We start from the raw sequence: 26,923 nt of genomic DNA, 5'->3' as shown, positions 1-26,923 counted from the left end.
CATGTAATGGGCAATCAGACGGGTATCCAGATCTAGAAACTAGAACATTGCCAGGACCCCAGAAACCTGTCACCATCCCCCCACCAAGAGTAACCGTGATCCTGACTTCTAACACCACCCTTAGATTTGCCTGCTTTTGACTGAATTATACAGCAATACTTTTTTATTTAATTTTTTTTAATTGGGGAACAGTGTGTTTTTCCAGGACCCATCAGCTCCAAGTCAAGTCGTTTTTCAATCTAGTTGTGGAGGGCGCAGCTCATAGGCCCATGTGGGAATTGAACCGGCGACCTTGGTGTTATGAGCACTGCACTCTAACCAATTGAGCAAACCAGCCGCCCCACCAACACTCTTTTGTTTTTGGCTTCTTTGGTTCAGTATTGTTTGTGAAATTTTACATATTTTTACATTGTGGTAGCTGTTCCTTCTTCTAAATGCCAGCTCCTCTCTTGTCTCTTCCTGTTTTTGATCTCTTTCCAGAGACTTCAGGTAGTTTGTTTTGTATATTTTGTCCAGAATTCATATCTCTAGGAGGGTTGCTCTGATAGGAGCTCCTGTGCCCTTTCCAGAAGTAGCCTCTCTCCTTTTTAATTGTTACCCTATTTTTCTCCTTTCTACTTTCTTTAGGATTACTGAATGTGCCGCACTTTAGGGTTATTCTAGCCATTTTAACATGCATACCTTATAAATTCTAAAATTGATAAATCTAAAATTAAGTCTAAAATTAAGTGAACTGTTTTCCTCCTTCAGAAAAATCAAAAAATAAAAAAACACAAGGAACCGTGGAAGACTGACTCCAATCAGCCACCTCCCAACTTACCTATTATTGTTTCTCTTTATTTTCTTCCTGTTCTGTTTTTAAACCCCACTAATTAGACATTATTGTCTTATGCAATCAATGTTTGTTTAGATTTAACCAAAATCTTATCAATATCTTGCCTGATCATTTTTTAAATTGAATCTCAGCCATTCCATCTGAGATCAATTTCCTTCTGCCTGAAGAATTGCTTTTATAAATTCCTTAATAAGAGCTTCTTAGTAGTAAGCTCTTTTAGTTTTTGCTTACCCCCACCTGAAAAAATCCTTATTTTATCCTCATGCTTAAAAATGTTTTCACTGCATGTAGGATACTAGGGTGTCTGTTATTTTATTTTAGCACATCAAAGTTAATATTCCATTTCCTCTGGCTCCCAGTAATGCTGTTGAGAAGTCAGTCCACCAGCTTTTTGGTGATCAACCTATTATTTCCGGCTGCTTCTGAGATCTTTTACTTTGGTGTTCTGCAATTTTACTATGACATATATAGTTATGGATTCCTTTTTTTTTCTTTCCCTACTTGGGATTCATTGTGACTACTAAACCTAGGGATTGGTATTCATCAAAAATTTCCAGAAATATTGGAAAATATTCCTTTTTCCTCATTCTTCCTCCGCTTTTCTCCTGCAACTCTGATTAGATGAAGATTACTCTTCTCACTGTCTTAACCTCTCTCATATTTCCACCTCTTTTTGCTTTTTTGTTTTTGTTTCTATATGCTAATTTCTGGATAACATCTTCAGATCTTATCTAACTCTCTAGTCAGCTGTGTTTAATGTTAAGTCTTCTCATTGAGTTTCTAATTTTAACTCTATTTTTTTATTTCTAGAAGTTCTGTTTGGCTCCTTCTCAAATCTGCTTGATCATTCTGTATAGTCTACTGTTGTTTGTTCACATTTTCAAGCTACTTGTTTATTTTTTAAACATATTAAACATATGATTCTATGTCTGATAATTTTGAATTTTAAAGAATTTGTGGGGGGGTGGCCAGTTAGTTCAGTGGGTTAGAGTGTCGTGCTGATGAAAAGTTGCCAGTTCAATCCCCACATGGGCCACTGTGATCTGCACCCTCCTTATAAATAATAATAATAATAACAACAATAATAATAATAATAATTAAAATTTAAAATCAAATGGAAGATTCTCTTTAAAAAAAAGACTTTGTGGGTCTGAGTGTGCTGTTTACTCTCAGTTTTCACTCATGGGACTTTATTTTTTTATGAGTTTTGGGGATGTCGATGAGTTCTTTGTTTGCCTTGAAACTTGGCCTGGGAGTTCTGTAAGGTCTGGTTGAGGCTAAGTTCCTCTTGAGAAGACTTGTTTTTGCTTCTGCTCATCACCTTGGGGCACTACCTACAGGGGACTACTTTAAACTAAATTCCACCATTTAGTTTGGGGACCACACAGACAGTATAAATTTGGACCAAATACCTGTGTGAGGGAGAGCCTATGGTTATCCGTTTTCAGAGGAATTTTTTTTCCCCACCAAGTGCTAATATTAAAATAGGTAAGTCGGCTGATTGCTTTTTAACCCTTATTGAGGGGGTAGCCTTTGCAGCACCATTTTATGAAGGTGTTCCTTCCTAGAATCCCCACTTTAGAGGGGGTCCTAGGATTTATGTCTTGTCACCACAACCTGTACAGCCATCAGAATGGAGGCTCAGTGTCTCTGGGGTTTGGCAAAATTCCTCCAGACCAAAGTCAGACTTGACAGTTGCTTCCCTCTCCCGGCTCCTGCTTTTATGGCATTTTTCGATCTTGTGGCTTCTTTATTATCATATCCGCTTTGAGATACACTTTAAAAGATTATTTTTATTTTATCCAGCATTTAAGTTGTTTTCATTGGAAAGTTTGTTCATTATACTGCTGGGATTGTTCCCGTCTCATCTCCTACATGATTTCTGCTTTAGCAACAAACACAGTGGTTTCCCCAAACTAACAGTGAAGTTTCTTGCCTCTGTGCTTTTTCTCATAATGTTCCACCCAGAATGCTCTTTCCCTCCCATTTCTCCCTCACTTTACCTATATAACTCCTACTCATCTCTTAAAACCCAGTGGTATTTTACCCAGGAAATCCTCTATGATCCCCTCCCCACAGCTGGGTTAGGACTTTCTCCTCTGCTGAGATCAGAACACTCATGACAGTGCGCTGTAAGTTTCTGGTTACTTACGTATTTCCCTCCTTCAGACTAAAAATGTTTTAAGGACAAAGATGGTGTCTTCTTCAACTTGGCATGCTTGGTACCCAAGGCCTAGTCCATCCCTGTTATCCAAGGTCTTCAGTAAGTTATTTGCTGAGAAATGAGTCTTATTCTTACCCTGCCCCCCCACACTCACTCCCTGCCCACAATATGGTCTCTTCCACCTCCCTGCATAGAGGCTCTGCCTCTCAGGACATTGCTACCTAATCTCCCAGTTGAAAGTTTTGTCCTGTCTTCACCCTTCTGCCTTCTCTGGAAGTGCAATGCTTCGTTTAAGACTTGGCTCCTTCCTTGGCTTCTGGGGCATTTCACTCTGCTGCTTTTCTTCCCACCCCAGATTCTTTTTCTCCTGTGTCCTTTTTGGTGTCCCCATTCTCCCCCCACTTTGTACATCTATGTCCTCCAGGATTCTGGCCTTGGGTTTCTTCTCTCTAACTTGGGATCTCTTCCAGATCCCTTGCTTAAATTGCAGCATCAATGCAGATGGCTTCTAGATTAGTCAGTGTCCAACCAGGAAAGCAGAAAACCACACTAAGAAAAACAGAAGGAATGTATTCAGGGAATTGGTTACACAGTGATAGAATGGCAGGAGGCAGGGTTACCAGAACCCAGTTTTCTGAGTCACCTGGCAGGATCTAGAGCCATCAGGGAGACACACCATTGCTAAAGATGCTACCTGAGGCAGAGAGAGAAATGATAAATTCACGGCCTCTCCCTTCTCCCACACTCCGTGTTCCTGTAGGTGTCTCCCATTGGGTGAAGGTAGGAACAAGAAAGGCTGAGAAACGCAGCCTGCAGGGCTTAATTCAGTGCAGCACAAGGGAAGAGCAGAGTGGATCTGTGGATACTGGCCCAGACAAACATAGCCCCGCACCTATCTATATCTATATCCCTATCTATATACCCTGCCACCTACAGGACACCTATACCTGCTCTTAGACCCCTCAAACTCAGTTATCTCAACTGGATCTCCTTCCTAAAATACCTATTCTTTCTCCCAAATTCCTTATTTCTGTCAGTGGTTCTCAATTACAAAGAATCAGGCTGAAAACTTCTGGCAAGGCCTCTTTGACTTCTCCCTCCATCTCCTCCCACTTCCACAGGTGTTAGTTTCCAGGTCCAAAAGATCCTTTGCTGAAAATACCCACCCCTGTTTTCACTTCTTCCTGCCCCAGCTAATTCAGGTCTCCACCTCTCTTACCTGGCTTCTAGAAAGAGCCTCTTCAATGAGCTCCCCACTTCCATTTAGCATTTCCCTGATTTATCCTCTGTCCCAAAAGATTCATCCTCCTGGATTACAGACCTAAGTCAGCCATTAACTTGCTTAAAAACCTGCCAGTCACTGATGAAACAAACATGACTCTTCCATGGTTTGGACCAGCCCCACCCTCCAGCCTTATTGCCCACAATTTGCTCAACCAGACTTCATGACCAATCAAACAGGCCTTCTCTCTGGCCCTCCTAGGATGTCCTGCACTATCTCACTCCAAGCCTTTGGTCATCCCATCCATCACCTGGAATGGCACTTCTTATCTCTCTGGTGTAAACCCCATCCAGCCTTGCCAGGGAAGCTCCATATTGATGGAAATCTTTTGGAAGGAAATTTAGCAGAAGATTCCAAAAGCTTTCAAAATATACTTATCCTTTGACCCTATAATTTTATTCCTGAGGTACATAGTCAAGAAGGTGGCCAGATGTTTCCTGGAGCATTTGCATTATAGCAAAAGATTGTAAACAATCTATATATACAACATGGTAGGCAATGGTTCAATAAACTATGGAAACATCCATTTAATGAGATTTTATGCGTCCATGAAAGATGAAAATTACAATCACACAGGAACATGCTCATATTACAAATGTGAAAAAAGCAGGACACAAACTTGTATATTTTAAAAAATTGTATATACATGTATAATCAATCACCTCTACCATCAAGGTTCTTCTGGCTGGTCTAATAATCAAATGGATATGAGACAGACTAGCAAGAGAAAATAACCAAATACATATATATGTATGGGAACCCCGCCTCCCCGAGAGAATCAAAGACCCCACATGCAGGAGAGGTTCACAGACAGAAAGGGGGATCTAGGTATAAGAAATTCTGAGCTGGGATGAAGTAGTGTACTTGGGGGCTTCAAAGGGTCATTGCAGGTTGAAAAGAGCAGATGTTTAGTAAATAAAAGTTTGCCCTGCCATAAAAGTTTGCCCTGATTCATAAAGAGCTTATTGCTGGTAATCTCTTATCATGGGCAAGGTCCCTCATTCACGTTCTTCTAGGTAAAGGGAGGGGCAGAAGTTTCTCTTGAGCCTGAAGCCAACATTGCCTTTAGCTCAAAATAATCCACATGCCACCGATGCACATGCAGTTTTGAACCCTCACACAGGTCATCTTTATCAAGCACTTGATTTTTACCTGATATTGTCCTGAGCGATTTACATGGATGAATTCATTTAACCCTCACAACAACTCTACAATGCTTATCCTTGGCCAGGGGCAGACTCTCTGCTTTCATGATCTTAACACTGCAACTAGATTCTAAATGCATCAGGAAAAGGGTCCAAGTTGTTTTCTCCCAGGGCTCAGCAGACCCCAGCTAGTGGGCACTGAATGTTCATGAGCTGGATTCAGGAACAATTGTTTGCCCTGAGATAATGCAAGGCTGCTTTTTCCCCCCCCCCGCACTCTGATGGGCTTCTCTGTGGGGGAGGTAGGGGAGGAGGATACTGCCCAAGGAAGCTGGTGGGGGCCTCTCAGGGTTCAGTGGGCAGAACCTCCGGCAGCACCAGCCCTAAAGATGGCACTCCACATCTCAAATGTTGGCTCTTCCTAAAACCTCCTGTTTAGTCTCCCTACCTGAGAAGGATTGCGGGGATCAAAGTAACCCAGGTAACAGAGCCTGGGGCTCAAACCTCAGCATTTGGTTGTTCTGAGCAGAATGCTATTGATGGGGGAACCGACCTTAAAATGGTTCCCCGCCACGTGGAACTGACCTAAAATGGTGGCCCCAGCGGAGACCGAAGTCCCCAGCCTAAGCCCCAGCCCACTTCCACATAACCCCCTCCAAGCCACACCTTGAGCCAATCACCAGACGACACCTACCCCTTCCCCGACTCAAGGAAGTCCCCAACCCATAAAAACCTGCTCAAAATCCTGCTGGGGGCTCAGTCTTTTGGGAAGGATCCTGCTGAGCCTGCCGGAGTAATAAAGCTGTGTTCTCCCTGATCTCTGCGTGCCGTTTGAGTTTCTCAGTCCTTGCCATTTTTCTGCAACATTTGGTTCCCTGACCAGGAAACCCCAACCGCAGTGTCCCCTTGCACCACCGGTGTGGGGCCAGAGGCAGGCCGCGGAGCGACAGGGAACCTGAGAAGGGTATAGGCGCGCCCCGCTGATTTCGGCGGACCCTGAACCAGACCTTCCCTGGGTGACTGCGGGCCCACACCTCCCCAGCTGGACCCACTGAGAGGGACCAGGGACAACCAGCTGGATCCTCCTGTCAGACCAGGTAAGCCCCGGGGTCACTGTCCAAGTCAGTCCTGTCCCATGTGACAGAAGGGGAGCCTGATCACCTCCCGCTGAGTCCCACTTCAGACTCCAGTTAGGGCCATTCCTGGGGAGGGCGTCTTTCCTCCCTGAATGAGTGTGTGTGTGCTTTGTCCCGAACGGTATCCTGTGTAGATCCACAGCCTGTCGGCTACGGAACCCGAGTGAGCTCCAACCTGCGTTTCTGTGGTAGCGTCATAAGGCATAACGGTGATTCGCACTCTCAGGGTGCGACCTGGCCCATGGTTTATACGGGCACACCTTAGCCAAGACGCACCCTAAGTTCCCATGAGGGAAACGGCCAGTCAGGTGCCTGATTGAAACCCTTCCCTTGTCCATGCGACACCGAACATCATGGGAAGGAACCACGGGAAGCCCATGGTTCTATATTGCATGTTCAAGAATTTCAGGAAAGGTTTCGGAGGCGACTACGGGGTCAAAATGATCCCCGGACGTCTCCACGCTTTATGTGAGCTGGAGTGGCCAGGTTTTGACATGGGACGGCCCCCAGAAGGTACTCCTGACCTCCCCATAATTCGCCGAGTCTACGTAGTTGTCACCGGGACCCTAGGACATCCAGACCAGTTCCTTAAGTTGACTCGTGGTTGGAAATAGCCCGAACCCTTCCTCTTTGGGTACGGTTCTGCTCCAATAGTAAGGGACAGTCCAGGATCTACATTGCACAGAACCCACGAGGCAGTGACCAGAAAACATGGCTAAGGCCATTTACCAGGGGGACCCTGACAAAGAGCCACCACCACCTCCTTACACAACACGGCCAACGGCTGGCACGGCCCCACTGCTTCCAGACACTCTGCTTCCAGCCTCGGCCCCCCGTGGTCCCAACCCAACCAGCCCGGACCCCAACTTCATAGGATTAGCAGGAATTGAGTCAGACTAAAGAGGACTGGGCTCGTTCGAACTCAGCCCCCATGAGCCCACGGTTGACTTAGATGTAGGGGGCCAAACAGTGACTTTTGTGGTAGATATTAGAGCAGAACACTCGGTAGTCACCACGCCAGTGGCACCGCTCGGGGACCACAGAGTCACCATAATGGGAGCCAGTGGGGATCAAGCTAAGAGCCGACCGTTCTGCCAGGCTTGGACTTGTAAATTGGGAGGACACATTGTGTCACATGAGTTCCTCTACTTACCGGACTGTCTAGTTCCCCTCCTGGGACGCGACCTCCTTACCAAATTAGGGGCCCAAATCTCCTTCGAACCATCAGGCCAAGCCACCATGTCTCCGCAGCCTCCGGCGGAAGGATTTATTCTGTCTATCACCAACCCGAGCGAAAAAGAATGCAGGCTTTACGGGACCAGCAGTTCAGAACAGAACCCGGAAGCATACAGGGCCGATTTCCCGGAGGTTTGTGCTGAAGATAACCCGCCTGGGCTAGTAAAACATAAGGCCCCAGTTTTAGTGGAACTGAGACCCAGAGCTCAACCCCAACGGCTACACCAATACCCGATCTCCAGGGAAGCTCGGGCAGAGATTCAAAAACACCTCGCCCATCTCAGAGCAGCAGGGATACTTGTAGACTGCCAGTCGCCATGGAATACGCCCCTCCTGCCAGTAAGGAAACCTAATGGAGAACACCAGCCAGTACAAGATTTAAGAGTGGTAAACCAAGCCACAGTCTCCCTACACCCCGTAGTCCCAAATCCGTATACGCTCCTCAGTCAGCTGTCCCCGGAGTCCAGATGGTTCACCTGCCCATTTTTCTGCATTCGGTTGGCGCCCCAGAGCCAATCACTGCTCGCCTTTGAATGGACTGAACCTGATACCAGCCGGCAGCTCCAGCTGACGTGGACTGGGCTCCCACAGGGCTTCAAAAACTCCCCAACTCTCTTTGGGGAAGTGCTAGCCTCAGATTTAGCCACCTTCCCTCGAGAAGAATACTGCTGCACTCTATTGCAATATGTGGATGATCTGCTCCTAGCCTGTGCCACCGAGACCGAGTGCCAAACCGCGTCACAGAACTCCTGTCCCACTTAGCCAAGATGGGTTATAGAGTCTCCTGGAAGAAAACTCAGCTCTGCAGAGACACCTTAGGCCAAAGACTCATAGTTAAAGTACCCCACTCGGTCACCACCTTAATGAACAGTCAAAGACCCTGATGGCTGTCAAATGCACAGCTGACTCAGTATCAGGGGCTACTCCTGGAAAACCCTTGGATCTCGTTAGAAACTGTGCATGCCCTGAACCCAGCCACTTTCTTGCCAACCGAGGAAGGGAATCCATAACATGACTGTATAGAAGTTATCAATGAGGTCTACACCACCAGACCTGACCTTTGGGACAGCCCACACCCTAACCCGGACATTACTCTGTATACTGACGGCAGCAGCTTCCTGAGGGACGGAAAACGTCACGCGGGTATGCAATAACCACCACAGGCGAGGTACTTGAGGCAGGGGCACTTCCATCGGGATGGTCGGCCCAACGGGCAGAACTATGGGCACTAATAAGAGTCCTTACTCTATCCGAGGGCCAAAAAGTCAATCTACACCGACTCTCAGTATGCCTTTGCAACCGTCCATATCCATGGGGCTATATACAAAGAAAGTGGCCTTCTGATCACAGAGGGAAAAACTATTAAAAATAAACAAGAAATCCTGAAGCTCCTACAAGCCATTTGGCTTCCCCAGCAGGTTGCGGTTATCCGTTGTCGGGGCCACCAGAGGGGCAACGAGCCCTCAGCAGTCGGGAAGAGGCTTGCCGACACCACGGCCAAATCAGTGGCGATGGGAAGCCTTAGTGAGCTACTCTTGGTCACTGACACTACCACCACGTCCCTCCCGTGGTACACAAAAGAAAAACTCAGATGGGCAAAGTCAGAAGGGGCCACCAGACTGCCACAAGGGTGGTGGCAACTGCCTGAAGGAAGACTCTTCATCCCAGCCCTGCTAGGTCCTCAAGTAACCGCCTCACCTGTGCAAAGAACAATCCAAAGTCCAGCCCCAGCCCCACCCCCGGGATTTAGAGACGTGGTGCCGCACCTTTTAAGGACCTCGAAGTCGACTTCACCGACATGACAAGATGCTGCGGCATTAAGTATTTACTGGTCCTGGTCTGCACCTACTCCGGGTGGGTCGAAGCTTTTCCCACTCAGACTGAAAAAGCCACGAAGTAGCTAAGGTCCTCCTCAGGGAAATTATCCCGTTATAGGATTCCACTTTCCATACACAGTGACAATGGCCAGCCTTCACAGCAGAGCTTCTCCAGACGGTAGCCAGAGCCATGGGCATCAACTGGAGGCTCCGTACAGCTTACAGACCACAAAGCTCAGGGAAAGCTGAACGCATGAACCATACTCTCAAGGAGACATTGGCTAAACTCCACCAGGAGACCTCCCTAGGGTGGGTGGACCTCCTACCGCTAGCCGTCCTTTGGGCGCGCTGCATCCCTGGCAAATCTGGATTCTCTCCCTTCGAAATTATGTTCAGGAGGCCCCTTCCCCTGCTCACCAGTCTCCCTGGCGACATTCGCCAGCTGGGGTTCTCCAGCCTCCAAAACCAGATGGCCACGCTAGGCAAGGTCCTCACAGATGTACGTGCTTACATTCTGGAAAGGGCCCCCATTTCTCTCGGGGCCCCGGTACACCCCTTTTCCCCGGGAGACCAAGTCTGGGTCAAAGATTGGAAGCGCGAGCACCTCCGACCCCGCTGGACAGGCCCTCACACTGTCGTACTTGTTACTCCCACCGCTCTTAAAGTTTCAGGCATTGTCCCATGGATCCTTCACACCCGGGTTAAAGGAGCCCAGCCAGAGACCGATGTCTGGACCGCCCAGCCTGTCCACTCCGTCTGACCCTCAAGAAACAGCCCGGATGAGCCTCGCCATCGTCTGCCCGGCCTCCGTCTTCGCTGTTATTGGACTCCTATTGTTTCTACCCTTTGCTGGTCTCATTGCAGCCTCCCCACCGAGCTGGTCACCACTGGAAAAGGGACTGTTAGGTTCTACTTCCTGTTCTGGGCTGCTTGCCTCCTCTCCCTAACCTGTCTTAGGCAGCAACCGTGATTTGGCTTTTTCTCATACTATCTCTTCCCCAGGAAAGAGTCACGACCTCCCTTTCCTGTCCCTCATCCTGCCGGGAAAAATTTGCTGGCCACACAACCTTCTTGTACTTACGTTTCATGGAGACCTCCGTCACCCATCGGGCTACAGCCGGGATCCTTGCCCTACGGGGTTATTGTCCTCTTAGCTAATATGATGATCTCTAAGTTGTTACCACTTACGATCATCAACAGGGGGGACATGATGGGGAAACTGACCTTAAAATGGTTCCCTGCCACGTGGAAATGACCTAAAATGGTGGCCCCAGCGGAGAGAGAAGTCCCAGCCTAAACCCCAGCCCACTTCCGCATAACCCCCTCCAAGCCACACCTTGCGCCAATCACCAGACGACACCTACCCCCTCCCCGACTCAAGGAAGTCCCCAACCCATAAAAACCTGCTCAAAACCTTGCTGGGGGCTCAGTCTTTTGGGAAGGATCCCGCTGAGCCCGCCTGCGTAATAAAGCTGTGTTCTCCCTGATCTCTGCGTGTCGCTTGAGTTTCTCAGTCCTTGCCGTTTTTCTGCAACACTGGGATGTCATGTCAGGGACCAGGGTTGGGAGCAGTACTAGAACAGGATGGCCAGGGTCGGATCTTCTCAAGCCATTTCTCAATATCAGGTTCCAGAATCACCCTCCAAAAAGCAAAGCTGAGCATGTTTCCTGTGTTAAAAAACAAATTTCAACAGAGTAAATGTAAAGATCTAATTGGCCTAATTAAGCAATTCATGAATCGGGCAATATTCTATCTAGCAACCAGAAGGGCACTCTAAGGAGTTGTATAGGCAGAAAGAAAGTGAAATTAAGAAGTTGAAAGAGTGGATTATTTCAGTCAAGATCCACTTCCCTTAGGGGAAGACAGGGGTCTTATTAAGGTTTTACGGGGAGCAGGGTGGGGCAAGAGAGCTATTAGGGAAAGCAAAGAAAGAATTGTTTTGGGGCCAGGACACCGTTTCTTTGAGGGAAGAGTGGGATGTTACCAGAGAGTGGGCTGTTCTCCGCGCGGTGTCCAGGTTCTTGGTGTCTCAAGCAAAGAATTGAACGAGACATAGAAATAAAGTGGCGAAAGAGCAATTTATTGAGAGAAAGTATAGGAGTAGGCCCAAGCAACAGAGAATGGCTCAAGGGCCCCTTTCATTTGGTCCATGTCAGGAGGGTTTTTATCATATAGATTGCCTTTTCTTTCTATGGGGTATGGAAAGGGCCCATTACCTTACTGGTGCTTGACCAGAAAATTCAACTGTTGATTAAAATTATCTTTCTGGGAGAGGTTAAAACTTCAAGTGGGTCAGATACTAAATCTAGGTTTGGTATCATGGGCTTTCAGTAGGAGTGACACCATTTTGATCTTGTGGTTTTAATACCTGCTTATCCCACAGGTGAAGACTCCGCATCACCTCCAGGTTGGAGCCAAGCTCTTTATCAGGGTGACTCAGACCTGCTCACCTCGCCAGCCTTATCTCCTGAGGATCGCCATTTACTACCCAGCAATCCAGTCACACTGCAAAGCTCCCTTGTCTGAACAATCCTTCCCTAGCCCATGACTGACCCTTATGATTTTCCAGGTTCTCCATGCCTTTCCTAAAAGCCACCTGGCCTACCTAGGTTGGGGCTCCGCTCTCTCCTAATCCCCTGAGTCTCCCCAATACATCATGCCCCCTATTGGGGGCCCCACTATTGGCACATCCTTACAGCTGTGAGCCCCCTCCTACAGCACCACCTCTAGAATGGCTGCTCCGCATCTGAGATAGTGGAGCCCCCTGACACCCCTACTTTCTTCTCTCTACAATAGGTCATGGAGGGTGAGTCCCCAGAGCCTAGTGCAGTTGAAGTTCAGCACGTTAAATAATTCTCTGTCTCACCAGAAATATCACACTCAGTGGAGTACTTTGCAGCCTGGAGACAGCTCCAGAGCCGTTCCTCCTGCCAAAAGGCAGAGCTGGATAAAGTCCCTCTTCCCCCAAGATGCAGCCTGCATTGTCCTCAGAGCTGAGAGAGGAGCATCCTGGGGGTGGAATAGGGGGATGGGAAACTCACAGCCTGCTAAATGGAAAGACCAGGCTTTATGCCCAGCTCTGCTGCTGTCCGACTCCCATTCCCTTAACTGAAAAAGGGGGTGATGCTGCCTCCCTTTTAAGAGTGTCACAAAGTCTAAATAAACAATTCTAAAACAAGGGCTGTTTGTACATGGAGAGCGCTCGTCAACTATGAGATCTAAGTTCTGCATTTTTCTTTTAGAAACATGTTCGTCCAGCATTAGTATTAAATACTGTAACCCCCAAAATGTGACCATCCCATTGTAAATGGCGTCCATGGACAGTGTCTTCCCTAATATCACCATCACTCTTCTTATTGTCAAATCTGCCGGCACCTTGTTGTCCTTATAGGACTCCATCTCCAGGTGTAGCTAACTACCCCATTCTTCTCGAAATGATGCTTCCATTCACTCCTGGGACCCCTCCCTCACCTACAGAATCTCTGTTCTGTCCCACTCTTCTTGACTGATTCTTCTTCTTCCACCAGCCCTAATCCCCAGAGGTCTGCGTGCACTCCTCTCTGTGCCTTGGGCAGGAAATGATGTTCACATCCTTGTCTTTGATCTCAAGCCCCAGACCTCTATTTCCAGTGTCCTCCCAGGCAGGTCCTCAGGAACGACCCACAGCCCCATGACTCATCCAGCCTGAACCAAACTCCCTCCCAACTTGCTCCCCACCCACCAGGCTCCTTCCATCTGCCCACGGGGGGTAGCATTCGTCTTTCTAAACACTGTCCACATAAAACAGGTCCAAACCTGTGGAGAATTTTTAAAGAATTTATTTGAGCCAAACTCATGATATATGCTGGGAAGCAAGATCTCAAATGCTCTGGGGAATCACAGTTTTGCATTTGAAATTAAGCAAAGAACCTAAAGAAGATTACATAGAGGTGCAGGGGGGTGGGAGCAAGGTGGGGATTGGATTATAGTATAGTTAACAAGATTACGTGTTCTACTGAGGGTTAATATCCCCTGCAGGGGTATTACTTCTGGTATTTCAAAGGTGTGTTAAGCTAGATACACAAGAACAATGGACAGAACTGGCTTAAAATCTTTCACTAAAGAAGTTTTAATTCTGGGGCATAACGACCTACTTTGACCTGTCCAGTTAGGAATTTAAGATCAGATCACCCTGTGAGGTTACTGGCCATGTTTTAATCCACAACTCTGACAGGTGCACACACACGCTCGAATCAATCACCAGGAGCCCGGCTGGATTTCTCTGTGAACCTCTATAAGCTGAACTCCCTGTGCATTTCAGGTGATTCTTGAACTCATTTAAACTCCAGGGTCTTCGATGTAGGGAGTCTGTAACTTCCTTCCTACACCAGGGGCCCCAGGACACCCTGTGTGAGAGGTGGTAACTCAACCCCTCCCCATGGACTCGCTGCCCCAGGAGTGACAAACAGTGACCCAGGCCAGGCCTATCACTTTCAATCTCAAGTAGATAATCTATCAGCCACAATCAGGGATGGAAGGAAAATTCAGTTCATCAGGCAGACCTAATCTGTCCTTGTCACCAACCTTGTCTGATCTTGACTTCAAGAGAAAAAAGGACAATCCAGCTGCTTCCTTTTACAAAGAGGAGCACCAGGACCAGAGAGGGGAAGAAACTTGCTGCAGGTCTCCAGAAAAGCAAGCTAGATACAGGGTTTATCAACTCCTAAGCAGGGATAGACAGGCCGGGGGTGGGCTTTGGGCTCTGTGTGCTCAAAGGTCATATTGGGGGTGACAGGATTTTCTGCTTGACTGTTAAGATCCTGGGAGGGTGAGGGAAGAGGAGCAGGGAGGTGGAGAGAGGGGAGGGTCTGGGGTATTCCACACCTGCAGGAGCTACCCTGCCCTGGGGGAGAATTTGGTACTGCTGGGGGTTCCTGCCTCCCGCCCCATCCCAGCTAAAGAGCATTCAGGGACACTGGGCCTTGAGGAGTTGGGAGGCATTCTCCAGAGAGAGTCGTCATGGCCTACCTGAAGGAGTGCTCAAACAAGCGGACCAAGTGGATCATTGCCAGCGTTGCCAGTTTGATTCTGGTGTGTGTCATTGGATTGGTCCTGTGCTTCACACTGCAGAAGGTCACCCAGCCAGGTAGGGGCCTCCCCGCCATGCCATCATGCTGGCTTTCCCCCATTGCTCACTCCTTGTCTCAACCAAGGCTCTGTCCCCATGCGGGACAGCTCTTCTATTCTGTATCCCCACTGAGACTCAACCCTATCCACCCCTCCATTTGCCTCTCCCTTACCAACCACACCAAGACTTCTCCCCAGCAGAGGGTTCCATTAGCCTTCTTTCCCTACACCAGGCTTCAGTTGCCTTAAGACCACACCAGATCTTGGTCTTCAGCCCAGACCTCCCTTCTGTGCCCCCAGACACATTTCTTCTTGGAAATCACGTGGATATCTCAGACTCAGCAGACTGAGCCAAACTCATCCCCACACCTGCTCGCCCCCGTGCCTCCTTCATTCATTCACACAGGGACCTGGGAGCAGCCTCCACTCGTCCTGCCTCACGCTTGTCTCTTCGGGCCCTGCACGTTGAGGGTACTGCCTTCCACCTGCTACTCTCTTTATCTGCTACCACCTTGCCTTCCCAGGCTTCCAAGCTCCTCCTGCACCCCTCCTGGGCCCCTACAGCAGCCTTCCCCCACTCGCTCAGTCTCACTCGGCCAGTGACAGCATTCTAAACACTCAACTCATCGCTGCCCTCAGCACATGTCCACCTCCTCTTCTGGAGGTCAAGGCCATTTACAACCTGATCACAACCCTCTTTTCCAATCTTGCCTTATTCCATTTCTATGCATCCCATCTGTACAAAGCCAACGGCCATCCCTTTAGGCAAACACACTTCTTCCTGCAGCCAAGTCTTAGCTTATAAGGTCCTTTCTGTCTGGAATAACCAATCCCCTTTTTAGTCAAATTTACACATGTCTTTCAAGGCCCCCCTTAAATGTTTCTTTGTAAACACTTTGACTGTGCCAGGCTGGTTTGGAGCTTCCTGGCACCTAGAAGCCCGTGTATTTCCCTCCTGTGCAGCACTGATGACTCTGGGGGCCCACTGTCTCTGCTACATGGCATGCAGGAAGAGTGGGTAACGGACGGGATTCCGGGGCTGGGGCGAGAACGGATGCTGGCAGCCTCCTTGGCTTTCTTCTAGGCTTTGAGCAGGATGCGGCTTGCCGCCCGGACGCAGACATGCTGGACTACTTGCTGAGCCTGGGCCAGATCAGCCAACGGGACAGCCTGCTGGTCACCTGGTACCACGCTGCCAACAGCCAGAAAGATATGTGGGCTGCGCTGAACAGTAGGTCCAGCTGTGAGGGTGGGGACGGGCCAGGGCGGGAGTGGAAAAGATGGAGGGAAAGCAGAGGTTGGGATAAGACAACTCTACCTGTGAGGTGGCACTATGCTGGGTATCCACACTCTCCTTGAGGAAGTGGGGGCTCAGAGAGGTTGAGTGACTGGCTCAGGCTGTGCAGCTGATAAGCTCTGACTTGAACCAGAGGTCTGATTCCAAAGTCATCATGTCCTGCCCTCCTCCCAGCTGTCAGGTGACTATTGTCCTTGCTAAGGAGGACTTTGCCCCCAAAGCCTAAGGAATAAGGAAGCCAGAAAATGTGAGTTTGAGGCCGAGGGCTACCAAACACAAGCTGTGAAAACCTAAGCAAATCATGTAACTCTGAGTCTCCAACTCAGAATGATTATGGCAACCAATCAGCGATTGTTCACCATGGAGCATGGGTTCTCCTGGGTCCACAAGCAGCCTGTTTCAAGGGTACCGTGTGACAGAAATAAAAAGGAGGCTCAGAAAAGTTGGGTGACTTGCCCAAGGTCACACTGAAAGTGGCTCAGCCAACATAGGAACCAAGAGCAGTTGGCCCCACGCTGTGCCCACTGCATTATGGCCAGCTCAGTTCAACAGGAATGACAGCCTCTCCTTCAGGACTGTTAGAATGCTCAGTAGAGAACATTCATGAACGTGCTGATAAACTCTAAAGCAGTAACTATGCAAAATGAAAGACATGGTCCTCAAATTTGAGCCTGCTTCAGAAGACAGAGTTCTGGCCCCACCCCCAGAGTTTCTGATTCAGTGGTTCTGGGGTGGGGCCTGAGAATGTGTGTTTCTGACAAGCTCCCAGGTGAGCTGATACTGCTGGCCTCAGGACATTTTCAGGACCCCTGCTTAACCAAAATCCTTCAATTTCAGATAAGGAAACAGGTCCAAAGTGTGAAAGGGTCTTGTCCAAAGTCACACAGTTGGTCTGAGGCAGAGCAAGGCCTAGGCACCCAAGTCTGGCTCATTCCCACAGGGCACCACACCAGACGGCCAGGGAGTAAGTACCTGGGAAAGGTTTACTGAATGACCGAATGAAGGGTTAGGGAGAACTTCCTGGAGGAGGCAGGCTGATAGTCAACAGCGGAGAGGCCACCACAGGATGGGGGGAGCCAGTTTGCTGGGTTTCAGGGACCTCCTCTAACGGGGAGGCTAATGGTCAGACTTCGGTGAGGAGGAAGAAAAAGACCCTTCCCTCTGAGGGAACCAGGCCAGAGAGGGAGGACCTCTCTGGCTGAACCCATGTCAACCCTGAGGTAGCTGACGGCCAATCCCACCAGCCTGGGACCTGGGCCGAGAAGAAAGCCAAAGGCCCCACCCAGGCAGTGCTGACAGCACGGAAGCATGGAGAGGCACCCTTAGCACAGCTTTCGAGGTCCAGAGAGGACCCCAGTCCCAGTTTCCTTCCTGACAGTCCTGCCAGGTCCCTGGGCTAGGCCCCTGGGAGGAGGGTGGTGCCACAGTTGGGGTGGGGATCCTGCTAGTTAGCCAGTGGTAGGGTTAAACGGGTGACGTCATCTCGGACATGACTGGACATCCATGTGGAGAGGAGGGGCCAGAGTGAAGGCCTGAGAAGCAGACAGAAGTGGGTTCAAATTTTACGTTGGACATTAACGTACCAGCAGAGTGATTTGGGATAAGTTACTTCACCTGTCTGCAGCTCAGTTTTTCCTTCTGCAAAGTGTGGTTTGGTAGGGTGACTATATCATTTATCATCCCAACCAGGGCAATTTTTATAGTGAAAGAGTTCAGTAATAATTATGCAGAGATAACAGAAATATACCAGGCAAATGGGGCATATGGTCACCCTAGTTAAGTGAACTACTCCATGCAAATAATAATTAACACACAGTGAATGCCTAACCAGGGATATTTTACTATTTAATTCTAGTAAACGAGGAAAAGGATACACAGAGAGGCCAAGTAACCTGCCCATGGTCACATAGCTTGCAAGTGTGAATGCTTGGACTGGAAGCTAACAGAACGGGTTTAGGGTCTGCGCACTGGACCACAGTGCTCTCCTGCCTGGATGGGATGTGTAGAGAACCTGGGGGTGGGGGTGGGGGCTTGGTAACTTCCTGTCTGTTCTCTCTGGAGAGCAACACTCCTTCTTGACTGTGCCCCCTGAGGACCAGGGCTCCTGCTGTGGCTGCAGGAACCTGATCTTTCCCTCATGGCCTACTCATTCTTCATACCCCCACCCCCACCCCAAGCAAGTTGGACCCCCAGATTCAGCATCTCGAAGGCGAGTAACAGCTTTTAATGACAACGGAAAATTTTTCTAGGAAGAAGCTGGACTCAGGTGGCAATTGCAAGGAGGCAGGTTAGGTCCAGAATGCACTCTCCATCAGTGTGTAGTCCAATTTGCTGAGTATTTGCTGGGCCCCTGCTCTGGGCCAATCTCAGGAAGAAGGTTTAGAAGTGAGTAGGACGTGACCCTGTCTTCAGGGGGCTCACGGTGTCTCAAAGGAAGCAGCAGCACCAGAGCGTCCCAGGACTCAGATCTGGCTCCAGTTATGGCTCCTTCCTAATGCACCCCTACCTCCCCCAGATTGGAACTGGCCCCTTTTTGGTGGGACCACAAGGACAAGGAAGGAATTTGGATTTGATTCTCAGGGCACTGCGTGGGGTTGTTTTTGTTTTTTAACATAAGTGACATGCTCAGGTATGTGTTTAGAACTCACTCTAGTGGCTGTGCAGAGAATGGACTTGGAGGGGATCAGGGCCAGAGATGCGAAGAACAATCGGGAGTCTGAGCATAAACTGGAGAAAAGGCCCTGCTGATGCCACGGGCCAGTGATGTTGCAGAAGCTGCAAGCAGCCCCGCCCTCCCTCCACTGCACTTCCCAAATGCAGAGTGCTGCAGCCTGGTCTCCCAGCATCTGCTTCCCATTGCCAAGGCCTTAGCGCTTATCAGATGACATCCCCCTGACTGAGTTAACTGCATGAATTTAAAAGATAAAAATAACAATGCTCAGTGCTATCAAGGTGCAGAGATGGGCAAGCTTACGCACTTCAGGTGGGAACCTGAACCACAACACTTTTTCTGGACAGTAATTTGATAATGTGGACTAAAAATGACACCCTGCATTGTCCTGACTCAAATTCCACATAGGAATCGAAGTAATCAGAAAACCAGGATAATATATGCATCATTATTAACAAAACAATTAGAAACTGCGGACATGTCTCAGGAATAGGAGGGGTTAACTAAATCGTGGTGCAGCCTCAGCCAAGGCTTTGGTAACTTTTTCTTTTAAATGACATAAAAAAATGAAAATGCATCATAATGTTGAAAGAAATAGGTTAAAAATTATAAATGCAGTGTGGTCTCAACTGTGTAAAAACTATACATTGACGAAAATGGGAGAAAATACATCAAAACGTGAACTATGATGGAAATGTAGATGAATATTTCCTTATTTATTTATTTTTTTTTTTAGAGTTTATTTGAGCCAAACAGAAGCTATGCCTGGAAATGGCATCTCAACAGACAGAAAAATCCTTCCCTGTTTTTCTGTATTTTCCAAGTGTTCTATAATGAACATGAAGTATTTTTTATGATAAGAACAATTGTTTAAAAAACAGTAAGGAACTGACTGAGTTCTGCCTCTTGCACAGGCAACGTCATGGTCCTAGAGGCAGATGTCACCGTAGAAGGGCTCAACACAGCCAATGAGACAGGGGTCCCCATCATGGCGCACCCCCCGGCCATCTATAGCGACAACACCCTGCAGCAGTGGCTGGAGGCCGTGCTGGCCAATTCCCAGAAAGGTAAGCACTTCTCTTGGCCCCCTTCCAGCTCCCCAGCCCGCCGGTCCTCAGAGAGCATGTGCAGGGATCACTCCCCTGGGAGGTAAGTCCAGTGTCTGTCACGAGTGGCCCATTGCCTTGGCTTTCCTGCACAATGTTCCAGAACCCCGGGCTCAGGGAATTAATTCTAGGTGAGATGGAGGATGTGAAAGGGTATGTGGAGGGTGTTCTGTCCTGGACACACAGGTGAGATGGGGGATGTAAATTGCAAAGTGCCAAACACATATAGGGTGTTCCCTCCTGATCCACACAACTGGATACAAACATGTTCAAAGCTAAGCTCCACCCTCTCCTCCCACGTCCTTTTGCCAGTTACAGTCAGAATCTAGGCATGACCCTAACAATCCCCCTCTCCCCCATTTCCCGCATCATTTACTTGGGCCAATTCTAACCCTAATCCAACCCCCGGCCCTGTCCCAGCCACACCATCTCTCCTGGACCTCCTTTCTCACTGGCTTCCTGCCTCCAAATTCAGTCCCTTCCATCTTCCCCGGACCACTGCCACCACCACACACACCTGAGTGAGCTTTCCAAATCCCAATTGTCATGTCGCATCTTTGCTTTAAACCTCCATGGCTCCCCATGGTCCTCAGGACAAAGTGTGATCTCCTTGGCCTGGCTTTCAGCATCCCTCTGTCACTTCCCGGCCTCATCTCCTGACTTTCCCTTCATCCCCAGCCCCTCACCACCCTGAACGGAATGGGCCTCTGTTCACACTGGGTCCTTCCTCTCCCTAGATTGCCCTTCTCTATTCAAATGCCCCTTCCCAAAGGCCAAATGACCTCCCTACAGGCTCAGGTGGCTTAGGACCCTCTGAGACTTCCCTGTCAAAGAATCACAGTCCCTTTTCATCAAATGCTTGACAACCCCTGCACCAGCCCCAAGTTCTAAGCCCTTAGCTGGCTTCTGCTTCCTCTCCTCCAGGAATGGGAGCTCACTGCTGCAGCAGCCCTTCCTCTCTGGGTTAGTTCTGTCCGTTTGAAAGCCCTTCTTCACAGTCAGCCAGAATCTGGCCCGTCTGACCACCTCCCCGCCCCACCCCATCCCCCCCACATACACACACCAGACCAGTTCTCCGCCCCAGGAAGTCATGTCTTCCAGATCCTTCTTCCCTGAGCACGAGGGGACAGTTCCCCAAGCTCTCAGCCTCCTCCCCACAGGTATCAAGCTGGATTTCAAGAGTCTCAAGGCCGTGGGGCCCTCCCTGGATCTCCTACAGCAGCTGACAAAGGACGGGAGAGTCCGGAGGCCTGTGTGGATCAACGCCGACATCCTGAGGGGCCCCAACGTGCCCATCTCCATCGAGCTCAATGCCACACGGTGAGTGGTCTCCCCTCTGCCCCAACTGTGTCCAGCCCTCTTCCTTCATTTGGCACAGGAAGTGCTCAGGGGACCCTTCCTAAGTTTGCCTCTAGAGACACCATGTACTCTGACTTCTGAGCCTTCATACATGCAATAGGGACAGAGTCAGGAGTGCAGTTTCCAGGCTCTCGGCCTCACGTGAAAGGTGCTGGCTCAGGTAGTAAATGGCCAACTGTGATTGGATGGCCATCAGCTGTGGCTAGTTGGCTGTCAGCTGCAACCAGTGAGCCATTGGCCAATATAACTGCCATGACTATGCTAGCAGCAAATGGGGCCTAGCAAGAAGATGGTGGCTGAGCTAGCAAGAGGGGATTGCAGTTAGCAAATGGGGTTGGTTGGTAGAGAAGTGGATGGCAGGTTGCGGATCGTGTGGCTCCTGCTTCCTGTGTCTCCAACCCAGCCGCCAGCGAGACTATAGTGTTATGACTCCCCCATCTATGGCTCCATGGGTGTTCTTTTTTGGCCTCACCATGTTCTGCGTTCTTATGTGGGGAGCAGGACTAGAGATCCCACAGGCCGCCCTGCGTGACATGCTATTCCTTTGCCTCAAATGCCTTCCCCCCATTTCCTGAAGAATCTTTGCCCAGTCACTATCTCCTCCGAAAACTGCCCCACACCCCAGGTTGACAACCACACTTCTAACACAGCCCTTATTTCATTCGGGATACTCTGTATCCCCAGTGACCAGGGCAGGGCTTGACCTGCTAGGAAAGTCTAAAATGCTGACTCCTTGCCCGGCCCCCATGAAATCCTAGCACTGCCACCAATAGCCCTCATATATACTAGCTGAATGGTGCTCTACAGTTTACAAAGGAGGGCCACAGAAAAAGAAAAAACACACCTGATTCAATCCCTATATAACAGCACCAGGTGTTGGGAGTATTTTCCCCTCATTTTGCAGATGAGAAAGCTGACAATTGAGGCTTAATTTATTGAAAGTTTATTATGTGTCCCAGGCACTGTTTTGAGTATTTTAGTTGTAAAATACCATTTAACTCTCAAAATGAGAATGAGGTAGGTATTATCATTTTCATTTTATTAATACAGTAACTATCTCCTCAAAGTTAAATGACCTGCCTAAGTCTAGTAATTGTCAGAGCAAAAATTCTAATTCTTTCTGATTCTAAGCCCCACACTTTTTACCATCCATCCAACCAGCCGACAATCCATCCATCCAGTATTGGGGATTCTCAAACTGAGGTGCATTTGGAAAGCAGAAGTTTGAAAAATATGGTCAGTGACCCAAGATAAATATGGTTTGTCTTCTTGGAGTATTGATTTTACTCAATAGTTTGGGAAGAGGAAAGGGTAAACTTACTTGCCTATTAGAATTTGCATCAGGGTAAAATCTGAATGAAATTTTAAAATTTGAAACTTCAGAGGCTCTCACAGCAGGCAGAGCCCAGATCTCTACCCCTGGGACTCTTGATTTCATCACCTCTGGCCACATGGGGATGTTTAAGAGGCCCTGCCAAGCCTGAAAGAACTCTGTCTTTGAGAATCAGAGGTTGAATAAACTGCCCCAGGTCCCAATCAGGACCTGAACCCAGACCCCTTGACTCCGAAATCCATGCCCAATTTGTGGGACCTTGAACAAGTCACTTCTGCTCTTTAGGACTCTGCTTCTGCCCTTATATCATATAGACTCAATAGGTCCTGACAATTCCTAGCACAGTGATGCAAACCAGGAAATGAGAAAGAGGCCAGCAAGGCTCTACAAGACCAGTGTCTCTGATTCTCTGCAGGTTCCTGGCCTTGGTTCAGGAGAAGTATCCTGAGGCTACCCTGTCTCCAGGCTGGACCACCCTCTATATGCCCCTGTTCCCAAACAGCACCTATACCCGAGCCATGGTGGAGAAGATGCAGAAGCTGGTGGGAGCGCTGCCACAGAGGGTCACCTTCCCTGTGAGGGCTGTCATGGCACAGGCTGCCTGGCCCCACTTCAGCTGGCTGCTGGGCCAATCTGACAGGTGAAAACTCACAGCCCCTGCTCCTGCCAAACCCACCCCTAGGCACAGATGCCTCCAGGAAGATCCCAGATGCTCATGGCTGAAAGGGTCTTAAAGATTCTGGGATAGCCCCCGCCTACTACTCACATTCTCTACCGCATCCCTGCTTTCTGCTTGTATACTCACCATCGTCTGAGGCAGCCGACTGGCCATTGGTGGGTAACCCTGCCCGTCGGGAAGAGTTTATACTGAGACACAGTTTGCCTCCCTACAGCTTTCTCCCGTGGGAGCCAGCTGTGTACTGCACAGACTGTACCTGCAACATCTGCCCCAGAGTAGTCCTATAGGGCTTGAGGAACCCTCACCCCCACTCCTGCAGTCTGCTCCCTGCTGACAAGCCTCACATTTCTCAACCTAAGGCTGCCCTCTTCCTCCTTCACACCTGACCTCTCCCCCTATCCCTTTCTATCTTTGTCGTTTTCCTAAAACAGGAAATAGGAGGCAGTAAGCCATTCCCTCCCTCCTCCTGGGCCTCTGCTTTCAGTTCCGGAAGCCCCTGTGGTGGTTTCTGCCCCAGGAAGCGGGGTAGTACTCCGGGAGAAGGGATTGGTGGGAAGTCAGAGGCTCAGCCCCTGCCCAGCTGGGGTCCAGTTCTGAGCACAGCAGTGGGGCTGAGAACCTTGCTGGGCCCAGGTAGATGCTGAGCCTGCTCTCTGGGCCCCAGGTACAGCCTGACGCTGTGGCAGGGTGCCTCGGACCCCGTGTCAGTGGACGACCTCCTCTACATTCGGGACAACTGTGCCATCCACCAAATCTACTATGACCTCTTCGAGCCTGTCCTTTCGCAGTTCAAGCAGCTTGCCAGTAGGAAGTGGCTTTGGGAGGGCGGGGATGGGAAGTGGGGCTGGACTGTGCACAGGGCAGCAGCTGGAGGACACTGGCGCAGAGCTGGAAGTGTGGGGCATCGGAAGGGGGAAATCCTGTGCGAAACGGGGAAGGAATCATTTTAAGTACCTACTGTGTGCCAGCCCCTGGTATTATATGCTAAGCTGCGTATCATGAAGCAGAGACTCCATTTTATAGATAGGAAAACTTAAGCTCAGAACAGTTAAGGAATGTATACAAAGTCATTCAGTCTTTACATGGTACAGCTCAGATTGGAACCCAGAAAATTCCAAACCCTATATACTTTCTCTTGCAGTATAGTTCCTCTGCGGGTTACTCTAACGTTTCAGAGAGCAGCCCCTTTGCTGTATCTGCTAATCAGTGATCCAGATGATACCTGTTCCCTTGTTCAAAGCCCTCATTCCCTGACTCCAAACCTAGGAGGGTAGGCAGTTAAGCTTTATCTCACAGGGGACCCATCAGATTCAACATCCCTCTCCTGGGAGCCATCTAGGTGAGGGGGAGGGTCCAATCCCAGCAACTCTGCTTATTGGCTGTAGAACCTTGGGCAAGTCACTTCCTGTAATCTACAGAGTGGGAAAATACAGCTACCTGGTAGGTTGTGAGGCTTAGACAGAATGCATGTACAGCCATGGCACACAGTAGGCGCTCTGAGAATGGCGGTCACTTCATCTTGGCTATTTGGGGCTCCACAGTGAATGCCACAAGGAAGCGAAGCTACTACACAGGGGGCAGCCTGATCCCTCTTCTTCAGCTCCCCAGGGGTGATGGTCTGAGTGTGATGTGGCTGGTTCCTGACATCCAGGGCAACGGAACAGCAGCAACAGTGCAATTCCCAGGTGAGGCCTGCCTGCAGCCCCAGCTAAATAGTGGGGCTTTCCTTTGCTTGGGGCAGGGATTCTGTCACCATGGCAGTATGGCTAGGAGGTGGGGGAGGACAGTGTTGCCAAGGGCCTGGGGCTCCTGGCCTTCAGACCAGCACCTTTGAGCCCTCAGCCACATTGTGAGGCTGACGGCTTTTCATGTCATTCTGATGAGCCCCAGGCACATTTGTAAATCAGCCCTTCCACTTAGGGCCCAGACCTGTCCACAGATCCCAGACAGAAGAGGCACTAGCTCCTCCTCCTTGGCTGCCCATTACCACCCCTCCACCCCTCTAACAAGGGCCTCTGACATCCCCCTGATAACTGAACTCCAGACACTGTTGCCTCCACCACCTTTTCCAGACAAAGAAGGCATGATCCTGCTGAACGTTGGCCTCCAGGAGCTTGCAGCTGGGGATCCTATGCCCATAGTACGTGCCGCAGGTGGCCCTGTCCTGACGCTGGAGTCATGCCTGCTGCAGCTTGCCACCCACCCTGGACGCTGGGGCATTCATTTGCACATAGCAGAGCCCACAGCCCTTCGGCCGTCTCTGGCAGTGCTGGCCCACCTCTCCACCCGTGGCCACCTTTCTCGGCCTGTATGGGTCGGTGCCACAGTCTCCCATGGGAGTTTTGTGGTTCCTGGCCACGTGGCTGGCAAGGAGTTGCTTACAGCGGTAGCCGAGGTTTTCCCCCATGTGACAGTGGCACCAGGCTGGCCTGAGGAGGTGCTGGGCAGTGGCTATGGGGAACAGCTGCTCACAGATATGCTGGAGCTGTGCCAGGGCCTCTGGCAACCTGTGTCCTTCCAGCTGCAGGCTGGGCTGCTGGGCCAGAGCATGGCTGGAGTTGTGGCCAGGCTACTGGCAGCCTCACCCCGGGCCACTGTCACAGTGGAGCACAGCTCCACAGAGGGCAACTATACATCTGTGCGGACAGTACTGCTCGCAGCCAGGGCCGTGGACAGAACCCGGGTCTACTACAGGCTGCCCCAGAGTTACCGCGAAGACTTGCTGGCAGATGTTGGCAGAAACTGACCACCCAGTGGACTGAAGGACCCCTGGGTCAAGGCTTCCCATTAGGGAGGCAGGAAAAATAAATGTCTGCCTTTCTCAATGCACTGCACATGTGTCCTTGGCAGGATGGAGTGGGAGTGAGTTGGCCACTGAAGGTGCCTAGAGGGTCTGGAGGCTGGGGGCCAGATCATTTCGGTTGTCCAAAAGGAACTGCTCACAGGCCTTGAATGTGTTGTAGAACTCAGAGGAGAGGCCAGCCACATTGGTGGTCACATAGTTGAGAAAGCCCGGAGTGGCCTGGTTGTAGTAGGACACCTGCAGGACAGAAAGCCACACTCAGAGAAGCTGGGCTGGGGAGGGAGTGGGAGCCCAGTGGACATGAGTGGGGAGGCAGCCTTGCTTAAGCCTGCTGGGAGGGCAGCACCTGGGGCCTTAGAAGACTACAGGACTGCCAGGCATGACCTCCAGCAGGTTTCCAGACCCCTCCCTCTGGGTGCTGACAACCTTAACTTCCCTCTGGCACTACATACTACCATCTTCATGTGTCTCTCCCCAGCCAGCCAGGAGACCCTGGCAGACAGGGACTGGGTCTCCAGAGCCCAGCATGGAATCCTGTTTAAAAGGTGTGTTAGGGCAGGCCCAGTGGCTCAGGTGGTTGGAGCGCCGTGCTCCTAACACAGAGGTCGCCGGTTCGATTCCCACATGGGCCAGTGAGCTGCGCCCTCTACAGCTAAGATTGTGAACAACGGCTCTCCCTGGAGCTGGGCTGCGGTGAGCAGCTGGAGGTCAGTGTAGACTGCCATGTGATGCCAGAGTGAGTTGCCAGCAGCCATTGTGAGCAGCTAACCGGCAACTGGCAACCGACTGCCTCAGCCAGGGGGAGCGCAAGGCTCATCATACCAGCATGGGCCAGGGAGCTGTGTCCTACACAGCTAGACTGAGAAACAACGACTTGAACCAGAATGGGTGGTGGGGGAGGGGGAGTTGTGGAAGAAGGGGAAAAAAGAAAAACAGCAATAATTAAAAATAAA

General features: G+C 49.9%; 2 protein-coding genes across 7 annotated transcripts in view; one reads left to right on the top strand and one right to left on the bottom strand.

The window, feature by feature from the left end:
* The first annotated feature begins 14,142 nt into the window (after positions 1-14,142).
* FAM151A (family with sequence similarity 151 member A) lies at positions 14,143-25,952 on the top strand. Its single transcript, XM_033114415.1, has 8 exons — positions 14,143-14,741; positions 15,807-15,953; positions 19,605-19,757; positions 20,957-21,116; positions 22,904-23,128; positions 23,832-23,971; positions 24,709-24,852; positions 25,240-25,952. The coding sequence occupies exons 1-8, from the start codon at positions 14,615-14,617 to the stop codon at positions 25,911-25,913; spliced, it is 1,770 nt and encodes a 589-aa protein (XP_032970306.1). The 5' UTR covers positions 14,143-14,614; the 3' UTR covers positions 25,914-25,952.
* Positions 25,009-26,923, bottom strand: part of ACOT11 (acyl-CoA thioesterase 11) — a 50,628-nt gene continuing 48,713 nt past the window's right edge. For all 6 annotated transcript variants that reach the window (XM_033114411.1, XM_033114410.1, XM_033114409.1 and 3 more), the window contains one exon: positions 25,009-26,207. In XM_033114411.1, the coding sequence (XP_032970302.1) occupies positions 26,052-26,207 (156 nt within the window). In that variant the 3' untranslated portion in view covers positions 25,009-26,051. The remainder of the gene's footprint in view (positions 26,208-26,923) is intronic.

The sequence above is a fragment of the Rhinolophus ferrumequinum genome, chromosome 9, assembly GCF_004115265.2.
Source record: "Rhinolophus ferrumequinum isolate MPI-CBG mRhiFer1 chromosome 9, mRhiFer1_v1.p, whole genome shotgun sequence".
Classification (NCBI taxonomy): Eukaryota; Metazoa; Chordata; class Mammalia; order Chiroptera; family Rhinolophidae; genus Rhinolophus; species Rhinolophus ferrumequinum.
The sequence above is the reverse complement of the archived record's forward strand: the minus strand, read 5'-3'. Positions and strand labels throughout refer to the sequence as shown.